Genomic DNA, 15,524 nt, shown 5'->3' on the forward strand with positions numbered 1-15,524 from the left:
TCAATAAGGCAGCCAATAGCAGTTCGCAATTTGTAGGCTTTGTTTTTACTTAGTCTGTCAAATAACAGCTCTTCGGTGGGAGATAGGGAGCGGTAACTTGTGAATGGAATCTATTTGTTTGAAAAATAGAAAATGTAACGCCGTGGGCATTATTAAATTTAGATTTAGGAAAGTTCCCCCCCCCTCAGTTTCACAAAAAAGAAAGAACCAATTTTATGCTTATTTAATGTTACGATCTAAAAAAATAGAGACGATGTTACTTGCTCCTACTATTTTTGCTTTTGATTACCAGGGTCGTACCAGATTTCCCTAAAGCCTCTTCCCATGAGTGTGGATGCACATACTTTATGCTAGACAGTATGCCCCACTTTCCTGCTTGATCTTTTGCTTTCAAAGACAAAATTATATTTAAAGGGATTTGTAAAAGATTTTTCTCCAAATCTTTTATCTCAGTGGCAAGCCCTGATTCATCAATTGTATGTTAGTAAAGCTGCCATTAAAAGCATATGAGCAGAGAATATTTTAAAAATTGTCCAATTTCTTCGTATTAAGGATATTTTCCTAGAGATTAAATAATTATTTTATTTTTATTTTAATTCCATTTATATCCCGCCCTTCTCCGAAGACTCAGGGCGGCTTACAAGCTTAGCAGTAGCCTTCATTCTATGTATATGCCTGCTTATTAGGGCTTTCACACACACCCCAAGCGGCATTATTACAAAGTCAGCTTATTGCCCCCAACAATCTGGGTCCTCATTTTACCTACCTCGGAAGGATGGAAGGCTGAGTCAACCTTGAGCCTGGTGGGATGCGAACCTGCACTAATTGCAGGCAGCTGGTGTTACTTAAGGAGGCATTAGCCCACTGCTCCACCAAGGCTCTTAATAATCTATAATAACAGCTATGATTTACTTGTTTCATACTTAACCACATTTAAATCCATCATATATTACATGACACATACCCAGTGGTAGGATTCAAGTATGTGAACAACTGGTTCTCTGTATGGATGCCACTTCCAGAAGTCCATTCTGGGCCTGGGCAACAAAAAATTAGCTACCAGTTCTGCCGAACTGGTGTGAACTGGCTGAATCCCACCACTGCATATACCCGTGGTGGCGAACCTATGGCATGCGTGCCATAGGCGGCATGCAGAGCTGTCCTTGTGGGCATGTGCGCCATTGTGGCTCCCCTCCCCCTCTCCACACATGCGGAGTCTGGGAACAGCTGCTGGGCAGGGTGAGGGAACCTATAAAAGAAGCAGTTTTGGCGGGAGAGTGAGTGAGCAGCCTTTGGAAGCGACCAGTGGTGGGTTTAAAATCATTTTAACAACCGGTTCTCTGCCTTGCCTTCCCTCCATCTTGGTCAGGCTGGGCTGCTCAGGGGGTCGGCTGGGGTGAGGATAGGAGGGTGGGGGTTATCCTGTACTGTAATCTAAGTTTTGCATTTGTTGTATTCAGTTGGGATGTATTGTTAGCCATAGCATTAATGTATATGAGCTATGACAGATATACTCTGAATTTTATTTTCTAAGTATAATTTCTTTTTAAAAAATGAGAAAAAATAAACTTTTCATACATACATTATTGTACAGATAATTTCATCCTATAGCATCTATAGGATGAGCCTTGGTGGAGCAGTGGGCTAATGCCTCCTTAAGTAACACCAGCTGCCTGCAATTAGTGCAGGTTCGCATCCCACCAGGCTCAAGGTTGACTCAGCCTTCCATCCTTCCAAGGTAGGTAAAATGAGGACCCAGATTGTTGGGGGCAATAAGCTGACTTTGTAATAATGCCGCTTGGGGCGTGTGTGAAAGCCCTAATAAGCAGGCATATACATAGAATGAAGGCTACTGCTAAGCTTGTAAGCCGCCCTGAGTCTTTGGAGAAGGGCGGGATATAAATGGAATTTAAAAAAAATCTCACTAAATCAATTACAAAGTTAAATACTATTTTTCTTTGTTTTTATTTTTAATGCAGATCAATAAATTGTTTATCCTTATTTGTTGTTAGTTGCGAAGTCGTGTCCGACCCATCACGACCCCATGGACAACGTTCCTCCAGGCCTTCCTGTCCGCTACCATCTTCTGGAGTCCATTTAGGCTCACACCTACTGCTTCAGTGACTCCATCCAGCCATCTCATTCTCTGTCGTCCCCTTCTTCTCTTGCCCTCAACCTTTCCCAGCATTAGGCTCTTCTCCAGTGAGCCCTTCCTTCTCATTAGGTGGCCAAAGTATTTGAGTTTCAACTTCAGGATCTGGCCTTCTAAAGAGCAGTCAGGATTGATCTCCTCTAGGACTGACCAGTTTGATTGCCTTGCACTCCAAGGGACTTGCAGGAGTCTTTTCCAGCACCATAATTCAAAGGCCTCAATTCTTTGGCAGTCAGCCTTTCTTATGGTCCAACTTTCACATCCATACATGCAGCTGGGAAGACTATAGCCTTGATTATACACACTTTTGTTGGCAGGGTGATGTCTTTGACAGAGGCCTGGCCTGCCTGTTCTTACTTTTTCGGCTGACAGGCAGGCATTATGGCTAGCTCCATGCCTGATGGGAACTAAGATCCCTCCTATTGATAGTCCAGTGTGGCTGGGACCGGACCGTGGTGGGAGGACGGTTTTGGACTGGCCAGTAACCACCTCACTGGTGTGAGAGACCAGTTGGGGTGGCCCTGGCTCAGGATCCCCTTTTCTCTCTCTGCTCCTGATTGGACTCCTCAGCCGGAGTGAGAGGACGACTGAGGTTGTCCCTTGGATTTCCATCTCAGGTGAGAGCTGAGATGGCTTTGCAGACTAGGAGAGGTGCCTACTGGACTTTTTACCATCTATACACCATCATTGAGCGATCCTTTGGACACAACATCTGCCCTAAAAGACTATCTCAGCGCAGTATGATTTATTATTACTCCGAAGCGGACTTGTATGCCCTTAGGGCAGTTCCTGCCTCATGGGCGCGACCTGTCGCCTGTTTCCATACTCCCCTTAATGACGATCCCAAGCTTTGGGATTCCGAGAGGTGGCTGGGCTTAGATAGGGGCCTCGAGTCAAGACATGCTAAGAGGCCCCTGATAAAATTTTTAGCCGGTTATTTTAAGAGGTTAGGGAGGGGGAGGGAGGGGGGGGTAGGGAGGGAATCTTTAACCGGCACTCAGTCTGGTCCTGTTAGAGGTCCTGACGGGACGGGGTCGGGGGAGGTGGCTGCTGGTTCTGGGAATGTGGGGGTGGGGCTTCAAATCCCCACGGCGATAGGGAATGGCAGCAGGTGTCTGCGCGGAGGGCCATATCAACATCTGGGATCGCGCCCCCGCTATCTCCGAGCGGTGGCGCGCTCCGACCCTCCGGTTAGCACCCTCCTACCCGGGGATGAGGGTGATCAGGCCCCTGAGCTCAGGTTGGTCTATTTTAACGCTAGATCCGTAGTTAACAAATCTCCCCTCATCCGTGATCTGATCGAGGAGGAATGTGCGGATCTAGCGTGCATCACGGAAACTTGGTTGGGTTCGGAGGGAGGGGTGCCTCTCACCGAGTTATGCCCGCCAGGTTTCCGGGTGCTGCACCAGCCACGGGCTCAGGGCAGGGGTGGTGGGGTGGCAGTGGTTATTCGGGAGACTTTGTGTCCCCGGGAGACCACCATTGTCCAGATGGCCGGGAGTGAATCCCTCCTCTTGAGATGTGGTCCTCGGGTTCAGTTGGGCTTGTTGCTCACATACCTGGCACCCAGCTGTGTGGCAACAGCCCTGCCTGAGCTGCTCGACACCCTCTCAGGGTTGGCGGTGGAGTTCCCCAGGCTTATAGTCCTGGGTGACTTCAACCTGCCATCACTGGGGGGGTCGTCGGAGTTAGCTCGGGAGTTCATGGCTTCCATGACAGCCATGGGCCTGACCCAGGTTATTGAGGGCCCTACTCACGAGGGGGATCATACTCTCGACCTGGTGTTCCTGTCTGGACAGTGGTTGGATGATCTGGGAGGGGGTTCTCCGTCCATCACCCCTCTGTCATGGTCAGATCATTACCTCCTGAGGCTGGTTTTCCGTCATGCCATCCTCCGCCGCTGGGCGGCGGAACCGACCAGGTGGTTCCGCCCCAGGCGCCTAATGGACCCGGACCGGTTCCAGAGGGCGCTTGGGCCGATACCTATCACCCTTACCCACAGCCCAGTCGAGGCTCTGGTGGAGGCCTGGGAAACGGCTGCCACCAGGGCACTCGACTGTGTTGTACCCATGCGACCTCTGACTCGGCGCAGATCCCGTTGGGCTCCATGGTTCTCGGTGGAGCTCCGGGAGATGAAGCGTCGGAGACGAGGTCTAGAGAGCGGTTGGAGATCCAGCCGATCCGAATCCGACCGATTGCAGTTAAGAACCTTTATAAGGTCTTATCTTGCGGCGATAAGGACGGCGAAGTCTAACTACTTTGCCGCCCTTGTCGCGTCCGCAGATAATCGCCCGGCCGCCCTGTTTAGGGTGACTCGCTCCCTCCTTAACCAGGAGGTGAGGGAGGATCTCTTGCAGGGACGAGCCGAGGAGTTCAGTCATCATCTGACGGACAAAATCGCTCGGATCCGGACCGGCTTGGACTCTGACTGGGCAGAGTCTGATGTGGAGGAATCAGGCGGTCTTGAGCATGTTATCTGGACTGAGTTCGACCCTGTTTCCCCTGATGATGTGGACAGGATCATGGGGAGACTGAGCTCCACCACCTGTTTGTTGGATCCGTGCCCCTCCTGGCTAGCTTATGCGGCTCGGGAGGGAACACGAGGCTGGTTCCATGCAGTAATAACTGCTTCTTTGAAGGAGGGTGTCTTCCCTGCCGCCTTGAAGGAGGCGGTGGTGAGACCCCTCCTCAAGAAGCCTGCTTTGGACCCGGCTGTTTTAAACAACTATCGTCCAGTCTCCAACCTTCGCTTTCTGGCGAAGGTTGTTGAGAGTGTGGTGGCGCATCAGCTCCCTCTGTTCCTGGAGGAAACTGATTATCTGGACCCGTACCAATCGGGCTTCAGGCCCGGACACAGCACGGAGACGGCATTGGTCGCGCTGGTGAATGATCTCTGGAGGGCTAGGGACAGGGGTTGCTCCTCTGTCCTGGTCCTATTAGATCTCTCAGCGGCTTTCGATACCATCGACCATGGTATCCTGCTGCGGCGTCTCAGGGGGTTGGGAGTGGGAGGCACCGTTCTACGGTGGTTCTCCTCCTACCTCCAGGGCCGCTCGCAGTCGGTGTTGACAGGAGGGCAGAGATCCGCCCCGAGGTCTCTCATTTGTGGAGTCCCTCAGGGGTCGGTTCTCTCGCCTCTCCTGTTCAACATCTATATGAAGCCGCTGGGCGAGATCATTCGTGGTTTTGGGGTGGGGTATCACCAGTACGCTGATGATACCCAACTTTTTCTTTCCACCCCGAACCAACCCAGTGATGCCCTCTCCGTGATGTCCCGGTGCCTGGAGGCGGTTCAGGTCTGGATGGGGAGAAACAGGCTTCGACTCAATCCCGCCAAGACTGAGTGGCTGTGCATATCGGCATCTCGGGTTAACCAAGTTATTCCACCTCTAACGATGGGGGGTGAGGTGTTACCCCCCGTTGATAGGGCTCGCAACTTGGGCGTCCTCCTGGATTCACGGCTCAATTTTGAAGATCACATAGGAGTCGTGACCAGGGGGGCTTTTGCACAGGTTCGCCTGGTGCGCCAGTTGTGTCCCTATCTGGACCGAGACGCCCTACGCACAGTCACTCATGCGCTTGTGACCTCCCGTTTGGACTACTGTAACGCTCTCTACATGGGGCTGCCCTTGAAGACCACTCGGAGGCTTCAACTGGTGCAGAATGCGGCCGCGCGAGTTGTAATGGGGGTCTCCCGATACTCCCATGTAACACCTCTACTCCGCGAGCTGCATTGGCTTCCGGTTGCCCTCCGGGTGAAATTCAAGGTGCTGGTTATTACCTATAAAGCCCTACATGGCCTGGGTCCGGGTTATTTGAGGGAACACCTGCTGCCGGCATCAAACGCCCTTCACCCAGTGCGCTCCCACAGGGAGGGTCTGCTCAGGGTTCCGCCGGTGAGAGATTGCCGGCGGGTGACACCCAGGGATAGGGCCTTCTCAGTGGGAGCGCCTGCCCTCTGGAACCAGCTGCCGGTGGAGCTGAGAACTGCCCCCGACCTCCGATCATTCCGCCGGGGCCTGAAGACCTGGCTCTTTGAGCTCTCGGGCCCAGGCTGAGGAGAAATTTTTAATTGGGGTTTTAATTGTGCACAGGGTCAATTTAATATTTTTAATATGGTTTTAACTTTTGTATGTTGGATTTTTTAATTCCCTGTAAACCGCCCTGAGTCCTCAGGGAAAGGGCGGTATACAAATGCAACTAAATAAATAAATAAATTTGCTTTTTAGTGTGCTGTCTAGATTTGCCATGGCTTTCCTCCCCAGGAGCAAGTGTCTTTTAATTTCTTGGCTGCAGTCCCCGTCTGCGGTAATCTTGGAGCCCAGGAAAATAAAATCTGTCACTACGTCCATTTCTTCCCCATCTATTTGGCAGGAATTGAGATGGCTGGATGCCATGATCTTGGTTTTCTTAATGTTAAGTTATTTAGATATGACTAAATGCTATTTTGTCAGGAACCTTATTTAATGCATAATATTCATGCAATTAAAAGTAAATTTATCCTGTGTCTATAGTCTGTTGTCTATCCATGTGTCTATAGTCATTTTCTCTGATACAGACTGCAATTATCATGATGAAAATCATTTTTCACCTCTGTTGTCATCTACAAACCTTTATTTGTGTGTGAAAGGGAAACTATTTTGGGAATGGTCATTGACTGGTTTCCATACATCTCTAGATTAGATATGGTCATACTGCAGAACATGAGTTGGAGTAGGATATGGACATGGAATGGATGGGACAGATACGTGTAAATCCAGTCCATTTTGAATATGAAATCATGAATTTGGAAGTTTGTTTTTGTCATGCTCTTCTGCTTTATAAAAAATGTCCTCCTGTTCTTTATGTACAACAAGGTTTCTCAACCTTGGCAACTTTAAGATGCGTGGACTTCAACAACCAGCATGCTGACTGGGGAATTCTGGAAATTGAAGTCCATACATCTTAAAGTTGCCAAGGCTGAAAAATACTGATGTAAACTCTGTGTAGTTATGGTGAAGGATAAAGATGAGACAGCACAAAAACAGAAAAAAATATTTAATGTCTGATATGTCTCTTCTTAACTCAGATTGTCTTAACACTACCATTATCACTCCAATCATACCACTGGGGGAGGGCATAGATTCTCTTATCTCTCATTATTACCGGTCATTCACTGCTGTGATTGTGTGATGGTCTTTTTGTATTTCATAAACTAATTCACCCATAGATACGGTTAAATGAGATTTAATGAGTTACTTTCTCAGCAACTCATCACAACACTTTCTCTACATTCATGAAGATGACACAATAATTCTATATGAGTATCCTTTACCTTTGTGCAACTCTTCCTAAAGTTTTGTTTGAAATTTGTATTGGTATTCCAACCCATCTTTTACCACGATATATCATCTGAGATAAATCACTTAAAAGAAATACATTAAAGGAGCATATCTATAGGTATTCCTACAAAATCAAATCCTTTTCATTCCCCAACTTGCTTCCAAATTTCATTTGACTCTGATAGAAAATAAGTTACACAAATTTCTATCTTCTTTCTATAAGAATCTAACTGTTGTTTTTTTACCCAGACCTTATTTGGATCTTGATAGTCATGTCAAATTGCTTCTAGGATAACCTAGTCCACAGGTCTGCAACCCGTGGCTCCAGAGCCGCATGTGGCTCTTTCAGCCGTCTCCTGCGGCTCCCAGTCCTCTGTCATGTGCAGTCCCCCCCCCAAAAAAGTGGGACTAAAAAGGTTCAACCAATCAATTCAAATATGCAGGGTAGGTGCATATATCACCTTGGCTCCACTCTTCAGTCAAACCCTGTTCTGCGCATGCGCGCATGTACGTGCATGTGCACACATTTTTTGCGGCTCCCAGTTTTTCCTTTTGTGAGGGAACCGGTTCCGAGTGGCTCTTTCACTGTTTCAGGTTGCTGACCCCTGACCTAGTCCATTAAATATGTAGAAGGACAATGTCAGCCAGTACAACGTCTGCAAAAGGAAGTCCTGTTTCTCTAAAAGAAGTATTTAAAAATACCAACCTGCATATAGATGGGCTGAAAAGGGCTAAGGAAATAATAATAATTTGCCCTGTAATTAAACAAACAAGACCAAGTTATGCAGGAGACATATTTCAATATGTTTTTATGTGTGATGAATTCAATAAGTACCATATGCCCTCATACAAGAGGATCCAGAAGCACCCCAGAAACATTTCAGAAATACACACTGGAATTTATACTGGCATAGTCCCCTTCTGAGATAGTGGAGTCCTTTAGTGTCTCATATGAAGGCATGACATAATATATCAACTGTATCTCTCTAGTCCCGTGTTTCTGAACTGTAGCAACTTGAAGATGGATGGACTTCAGCAATATGTTGCCTCAGCCTTCCATCCTTCCGAGGTAGGTAAAATGAGGACCCAGATTGTTGGGGGAAATAAGCTGACTTTGTAAAAATGCCACTTGGTGGAGGGGGGAAGCCCTAATAAGCAGGCATATACATAGAATGAAGGCTATTGCTAAGCACATTGATTTTGTGCTTCTTAGATTGTAAGCTGCCCTGAGTCTTTGGAAAAGGGCGGGATATAAATGGGATTAAAAAAAATTGAGAAATACTGCTCTAATCTAAAAGCTTAAGGAAGGTAGGTGTATACCACTCATAGAGAGTCTGAATTGATTGGTGATTTTTTTTAATAACAAGAAGATTTGGCCATATTACTTTGTGCTTCTAGTTTAAATATCATTTAGCAGCTATTCAGAATCTTTTCTTTGATCTTGGGCATAACACTAGAAGTTAGGTACCGTAACATTTAGAGGAGGGACAAACTTCTGCAGAAAGCAAATCATACATCTGTCAGCGTGAGAGTTCCTGGGAGTATTTTTTAAAAAAAACCATCATGCAACATGTGGAATTTAAAAAATGCCAAATAACTTATGGAAGCCGTTCCAGTATCAGTTTTTATTTCCTACCATACACCAAATGTACAGCACAGAACACAGTTTTGTTGCTTTGATGTAAGAAATATTAACTGTATGAAGAAACAGTATACAAACTACCCCAAAATTAAAAAAAATGCATACATCATTGTCCTTTACAAAAGGTCTAATTTACAGGATAGTTCATCAAAGCAAATTAACGCAGAGAAAGGAAAGGAAAAAAGAAAGAATGGGAAGACAGAGGAAGGGAAGAATCACAGCTCACATTACAAAACATCAAATACAAAGAAGGCAAATAAATATGAAGATACATCTTGAGCAAAAATCCAAACACAGATAAATTAACTGAAAGCCATAGTAAATAATAATAAATAGATTAAGAGAGATTGCTTAATTTAATTTAAATAAAATATAGGATTACTTTCTTAAAATATTTAGTACATTACTTCTTATTTTTTGTCATGGGTGAATGCCTTTGTATGCCTTAAACTGGCGTCAGCAAATGTCTTATAACAAACAAATGAATCAACAATTACAGTAATTTAATAGTAATTTGGTGTTCTAATTTATATTAGCACATACTGTAGCTTTGTCAAATTGTTTTATTTAAAAAATAAGCACAGCTTCTAAGAACATACACCTCTCCTGTCTAAACTAAGGTCTGAGGGCCACACCAGTCCCTCCACACACAGACAGCAAGCCCACCTAATGCCAAACAGCAATCACAGCATATGAAAATTGGAGAATGACTGAGAGGCAATCTGTGGATAGGAACACTATATGTATGAATGAAGACTGTGAGTAGGGTCATACCCAGTTGAAATATCATGTTGGCAAATAAAACTAATCACGGTCATTATAGCACCGAAAAGTAAAGCCTATGCTGTAAGCCATTATACACTTTCCACTGAGGCACATACGCACATGAGATCTGTAAGGATGGGTAAAGGCAGTTCAGCTGGTGGTTTGAAGTTTCTTTTTTGAAAAAAAATATTGTTAACATTGGGGGAAGGGAAATGACTTATTATTTTTACACTCCCTAAAATAGATGTTGGATCTTTGTTCAGAGCAGTTACAAAACAGGAACTGAAAACAGATTACGAAAGAGTTCACCTTGGACTAATAAATGTGAATGTGTTTCTGAATGAGGACTTACAGACTGCAACTCCCTTTCTATAATCAGTGGAAACTAAAACTTGCTGCCACATGACTCAGAGTTATATAAGACTCCGATATGTATATGAATCACCTCTGGATGGTCTCTGTTTTCTTCAGTGTAAAAATCAGTTGTATCAGTTTTATCAACTAAGCCACTCCTAAGATTTATTACTAGTCAATGTTGACAGTATTTAGCTGAATGATAAGTGGTGTTTAATGTTCTTGCTTTGTGATATGTATAAAATTATCAACTTGGGAAGCACTTTTCCAATATGAAATTATATTGATAGTGGTAAACAGAACAATGTTTTTTTCCAGCTTCTATACTTCAAATCTATCTTATTTGAATGATTAAACAGTTTGATCTTCTTTCATGAATGAGCGTGAAATTGGGCCAATGAGAAGCTATCCTTCAATCAATCCAGTCTTCCCCTGAATGGTTTCAAACAACTGTTTCATGTAGGCTAAGGCTGTAGCTGGATCCAGTGGTTTACTGATTGCTATATTTCATTATTGCTACAAAAATTCATGAACTCTTACTGTATGCTGTGCTCAAGGAAATTAGCCACTAGAGAGCACAATTCACCTTGGTATCACTGGATCTTTGCCTCTCATGCTATTTGCAAACCCATTTCTTATTTCATAAAAAAAACTGTTATAAAAAGCAGGATGTGGTGAAAATAAACTAGAATCACAGTTCTGTTACTTTGTTTCTTTCATAGTATTTTTTTTTCTTCCTGTACAAACCCAGCACATTATTTAATTTACACTATAACTTTCAGTCTATTTAAAATCCCATTGGAAAATAAATTAACAAACACGTTTGTAAAAATATGGCAGGCTGCAAGAAATGCTGTTAAACAATCTTTTCTTTTAAAAAAAATCCATACAACTCTTTGATTGAAAATAAATTAAAAATGTAAAAAAATAGTTACACACACTTTGTACATTCACTTTACAAAAATGAAACAAGTGCAAAACAACAATGGCAACTAAAAGGATTTGTACAGAAATAAGTAAGTTTGATGATCTAACTCATTGCTGTTAATACAATAGTCTGTTATGTTTAATGTCCATTTTATGTCAGCTGGAAAAAAATAGTGCAATGTTGTAATTAAAAATGCAGCACAGCAACCAATATTTCTAAGCAGTCCAGGTGCTTTTCATGGATTCATCTGGAATTTGCAGCTGCTGAGACCTTCTTGTGCCCAGCAATTCTTCCATCCTACACATGAATACCCTTCACTGCTTTCTTGATACTTTCCAGTAGAGCCTTACAGTCCGGGGAATAGTCTCTTTCCAGATTGCTGTACATTTCAGTGAGTGTATTCACGTATGCTTCAAAATTATGCTCACTGATCGGGCCCTGAATAAATGACACAAAACAAAGAAATCAAAGATAAGTGGGACATTAGCAAGAGAGATAAGATTTCTTATCTGTGGACCGCAGACTGAATTTGGGAACTGATTTTTTAAAATCTAAGTCAGAACCTTTTTTCTGGTAAAAGCATGTCAAAATCAGTTGGAATCATATTAAATGGACACCCCTTTTCTCTCTGCCTATTCCTATTTTACTGTGAGTGCCTTCACTTGTAATGCTAATATACTTGCCATATTACTAACAAGTAAAAGACTTGTCTATGCTATCTCCCTTGGATGGCCCAGCAAGTTGCTATAGGCAGATATTTATAATTCTTCGTCATCCGTGGCTGGTACTCCAACATCACAAGGAGTCTGTCCAGATATCACTTTTTGGGGAAAGGTTTTTTTAAAACAACAACAACAACAACAACAACAACACACAGGCATATGGAGGCTAGATTGAGTTGCGATATGATTGAAGGTAAAGGCAAGTTTTTTTTTTTGTCCAGGGGCTCTGTGTGTGAGTGTGTGTGTTTAAGTCTTTGAATATACATGGGTGATGTGATGATAACTCCAGTGGTTCAACATGTGGCCCTTGACAAAGATATTGTAGCCATAGAACAATGGGGAACCCAATCACTTTTCCTTCTTGCCAACTGATCACTATCATCTGGTTTGCAGCAGAAGTGGAATTTTATTTTCCTGCTGCCATTAATGGAAGGGGACCAAGTAACTTGGTCTATATTGTTCTCCTGCTCATGGGGCTGGCAGGGACCAGATGCTGGTTTCCCATTAGTAATATTGGCAAGTAAAAGCAGTATACAGTATGCCATTGGCAAAGTCACTGTGTGTGTATAAGTTCAACCCTTGGATTAAACATTTGAAGAGAAAATCATCCATCTTCATGTTAGCTGCATAAGTTAGCACAAGGGCAATTTGGAAATAAACCTCCATTTGGTTATCAATGACAGACACTTGCAAATACAGAACTTTTATTATACACATTAGAAAACTACAACATTATATTACTTTTTGACATAATCTTGAAGGAGGCGGTGGTGAGACCCCTTCTCAATAAAGCCTGCCCTGGATCCAGCGATTTTGAACAACTATCGTCTGGTCTCCAACCTTTGCTTTTTGGCAAAGGTTGTTGAGAGTGTGGTAGCGCATCAACTCCTTCTGTTCCTGGAGGAAACTGATTATCTTGACCCGTACCAAACGGGCTTCAGGCCCGGGTACAGCACAGAGATGGCATTGGTCGCGCTGGTGAATGATCTCTGGCAGGCTTGGGACAGGGGTTGTTCCTCTGTCCTAGTCCTATTAGACCTCTCAGCAGCTTTTGATACCATCGACCATGGTATCTTACTGCGACGTCTCAGGGGACTGGGAGTGGGGGGCACTGTTCTACAGTGGTTCTCCTCCTACCTCCTGGGCCGTTCGCAGTCGGTGTTGATGGAAGGGCAGAGATCCACCCCGAGGCCTCTCGTTTGTGGAGTTCCTCAGGGGTCAGTCCTCTCTCCCCTCCTGTTCAACATCTATATGAAGCCACTGGGTGAGATCATTCGTGGTTTTGGGGTGGGGTATCATCAGTATGCTGATGATACCCAGCTTTTTCTTTCCACTCCGAACCAACCCAGTGATGCCCTCGTCGTGATGTCCCGTTGCCTGGAGGCGGTTCGGGTTTGGATGGGGAGAAACAGGCTTCGACTCATTCCTGCCAAGACTGAGTGGCTGTGCATACCGGCATCTTGGGTGAACCATTTTTGTCCATCGTTAACGATGGGGGGTGAGGTGTTACCTCCCGCTGATTGGGCTCGTAAATTGGGCGTCCTCCTGGATTCACAGCTCAGTTTGGAAGATCATATAGGAGCCGTGACCAGGGGGGCTTTTGCCCAGGTTCACCTGGTGCGCCAGTTGCAACCCTATTTGGACCGAGATGCCCTATGCACAGTCACTCATGTGCTCGTGACCTCCCGGTTAGACTACTGCAATGTTCTCTACATGGGGCTGCCCTTGAGGACCACTCAGAGACTTCAGCTGGTGCAGAATGCAGCCACGCGAGTAGTAATGGGAGTTTCCCAATACTCTCATGTAACACCTCTTCTCCACGAGCTGCATTGGCTTCCAGTTCCCCTCCGGGTGAGATTCAAGGTGCTGGTGATGACCTATAAAGCCCTAAATGGCATGGGTCCAGATTATCTCAGGGAGCACCTGCTGCCAGCATCAGCCTCCCATCGTCCTGTACTCTCCCACAGGGAGGGCCTCCTTAGGGTTCCGCCGGTTAGGGAATGCCGGCGGGTGATTCCAAGGGGGAGGGCATTCTCTGTGGGCGTGCCTGCCCTATGGAATGAACTGCCGGTAGAACTTCGGACTGTCCCAGACCTTCGCTTGTTTCGCTGGGACCTGAAAACTTGGTTATTTGATCTTTCTGGCCTGGACTGAGGGGGTTTTAATTTAATTTTAAATTTTAAATTTTACTTTGTTTTAATTGTGGGCTAGTCTTAATTTAATTCTATTTTAATTGTATTTATTTGTATTGTTTTAATTCGCCCTGTAAACCGCCCTGAGTCCTTTGGGAATAGGGCGGTATATAAAATCAATCAATCAAATAAATAAATAAATAAATAAATAAATAAATAAATAAATAAATAAATAAATAAATAAATAAAATAATCACCATTCAGATTGAGGCACTTGTCATAATGTCTTACAAGTTTTGAAATTCCTTAATAGTAGTCACTCGGCACCAAATCTGGGCTATATGGGTGTGTGTGTGATCAGAAACATCCCAACGGAACTGCTTCAAAAGTTATTGGGTGCATCTAGCAGTGAGCGGGCAAGCATTATCATGGACCAACATTACACTGGAAGAGGCTCCATAGAAAATCCTGCCAAATATGAAGATGCCAAAGGAGTAATGCTAGTGAAGTTTATGGAACGTGGTTTGACCATCAGTTCAGAAGTCTACTGTGAAACATTATGAAAACTCAGATGATTCATCCATAACAAGTGTCGGGGCTTGCTGACTTCCAGTGTGAGGTTGGTTCATGATAATGCTTGCCCACACACTGCTAGACACACCCAGGAACTTTTGAAGCAGTTCCATTGGGATGTTTTTGATCACACACCCCTCATAGCTCAGATTTGGCACTGAGCAACTACGATTAAGGAATTTCAAACCTTGTAAGACGTTATGAGAAGTGCCTCAATTTGAATAGCGATTATGTTGAAAAGTAAATTTTCTAATGTGTATAATAAAAGTTCTGTATCTACAAGTGTCTGTCATTGATAAGCAAATGGAGGTTTATTTCCAAATTCTCCTTGTATATCTCTTATTTCTCTACAAGATCAGTTGTCCCACTCCAAAAATATTATTCTTTTCTATTTAAAGTACTGTCATTATTCTATCCAGAATTGCTCATACAGATTTTCCATAATTTCACAGTGGCATTAATGGATTGTGCATCATAATTTTCCATTTGACAACCCTGCAAGATGCTATGTATACTTCTTTATTCTTTGGCTCTTAGAGAATGTGCAGAATTCTGAGTCACAAACATACTGTACCATTTGTGGAAGTTGAATGTCAGCAAGACTGGAGATGAGAGCTTGGCTTAAACCAGCTAGTTCCTTTAATAGGCTCTCATTATTCTGCTCTATCAGTTTATTCTCTTCTTCTATGGTTTTCAGATTGCTCTCCATTGATGTGATCTGAATCCATAAATAAAAATGAGAGATGGCAGAATGAATAGTTAGGCTCTTGATATAAAGCTTCAACTATGTATTAGAATTTGCTCAGAAAGAGCCAGCAGAGGAGATACAACCTTGAGGCTCACAAAATAGTGTTAACAATATTCATCAGAAAAATTGCTAATTTTAGCAACACATTATTGTTTTTGAAAGAGTGTAGAAATGAAATTTGTTTGCC

At 44.0% G+C, this 15,524-nt stretch overlaps 1 protein-coding gene across 1 annotated transcript in view; it reads right to left on the reverse strand.

The window, feature by feature from the left end:
• Positions 1-11,459: 11,459 nt before the first annotated feature.
• The window catches only part of ST18 (ST18 C2H2C-type zinc finger transcription factor), a gene marked incomplete at its 3' end in the record, with an annotated part of 117,311 nt that continues 113,246 nt past the window's right edge, over positions 11,460-15,524 (reverse strand). Inside the window, exons 20-21 of the mRNA XM_081324677.1 lie at positions 15,164-15,307; positions 11,460-11,600 (exon numbers count right to left, since the gene is read on the reverse strand). Coding sequence (XP_081180803.1) covers positions 11,460-11,600; positions 15,164-15,307 — 285 coding nt within the window. The remainder of the gene's footprint in view (positions 11,601-15,163; positions 15,308-15,524) is intronic.

Source organism: Vipera berus, assembly GCF_964194415.1.
Source record: "Vipera berus genome assembly, chromosome: 3".
Taxonomy (NCBI): domain Eukaryota; kingdom Metazoa; phylum Chordata; class Lepidosauria; order Squamata; family Viperidae; genus Vipera; species Vipera berus.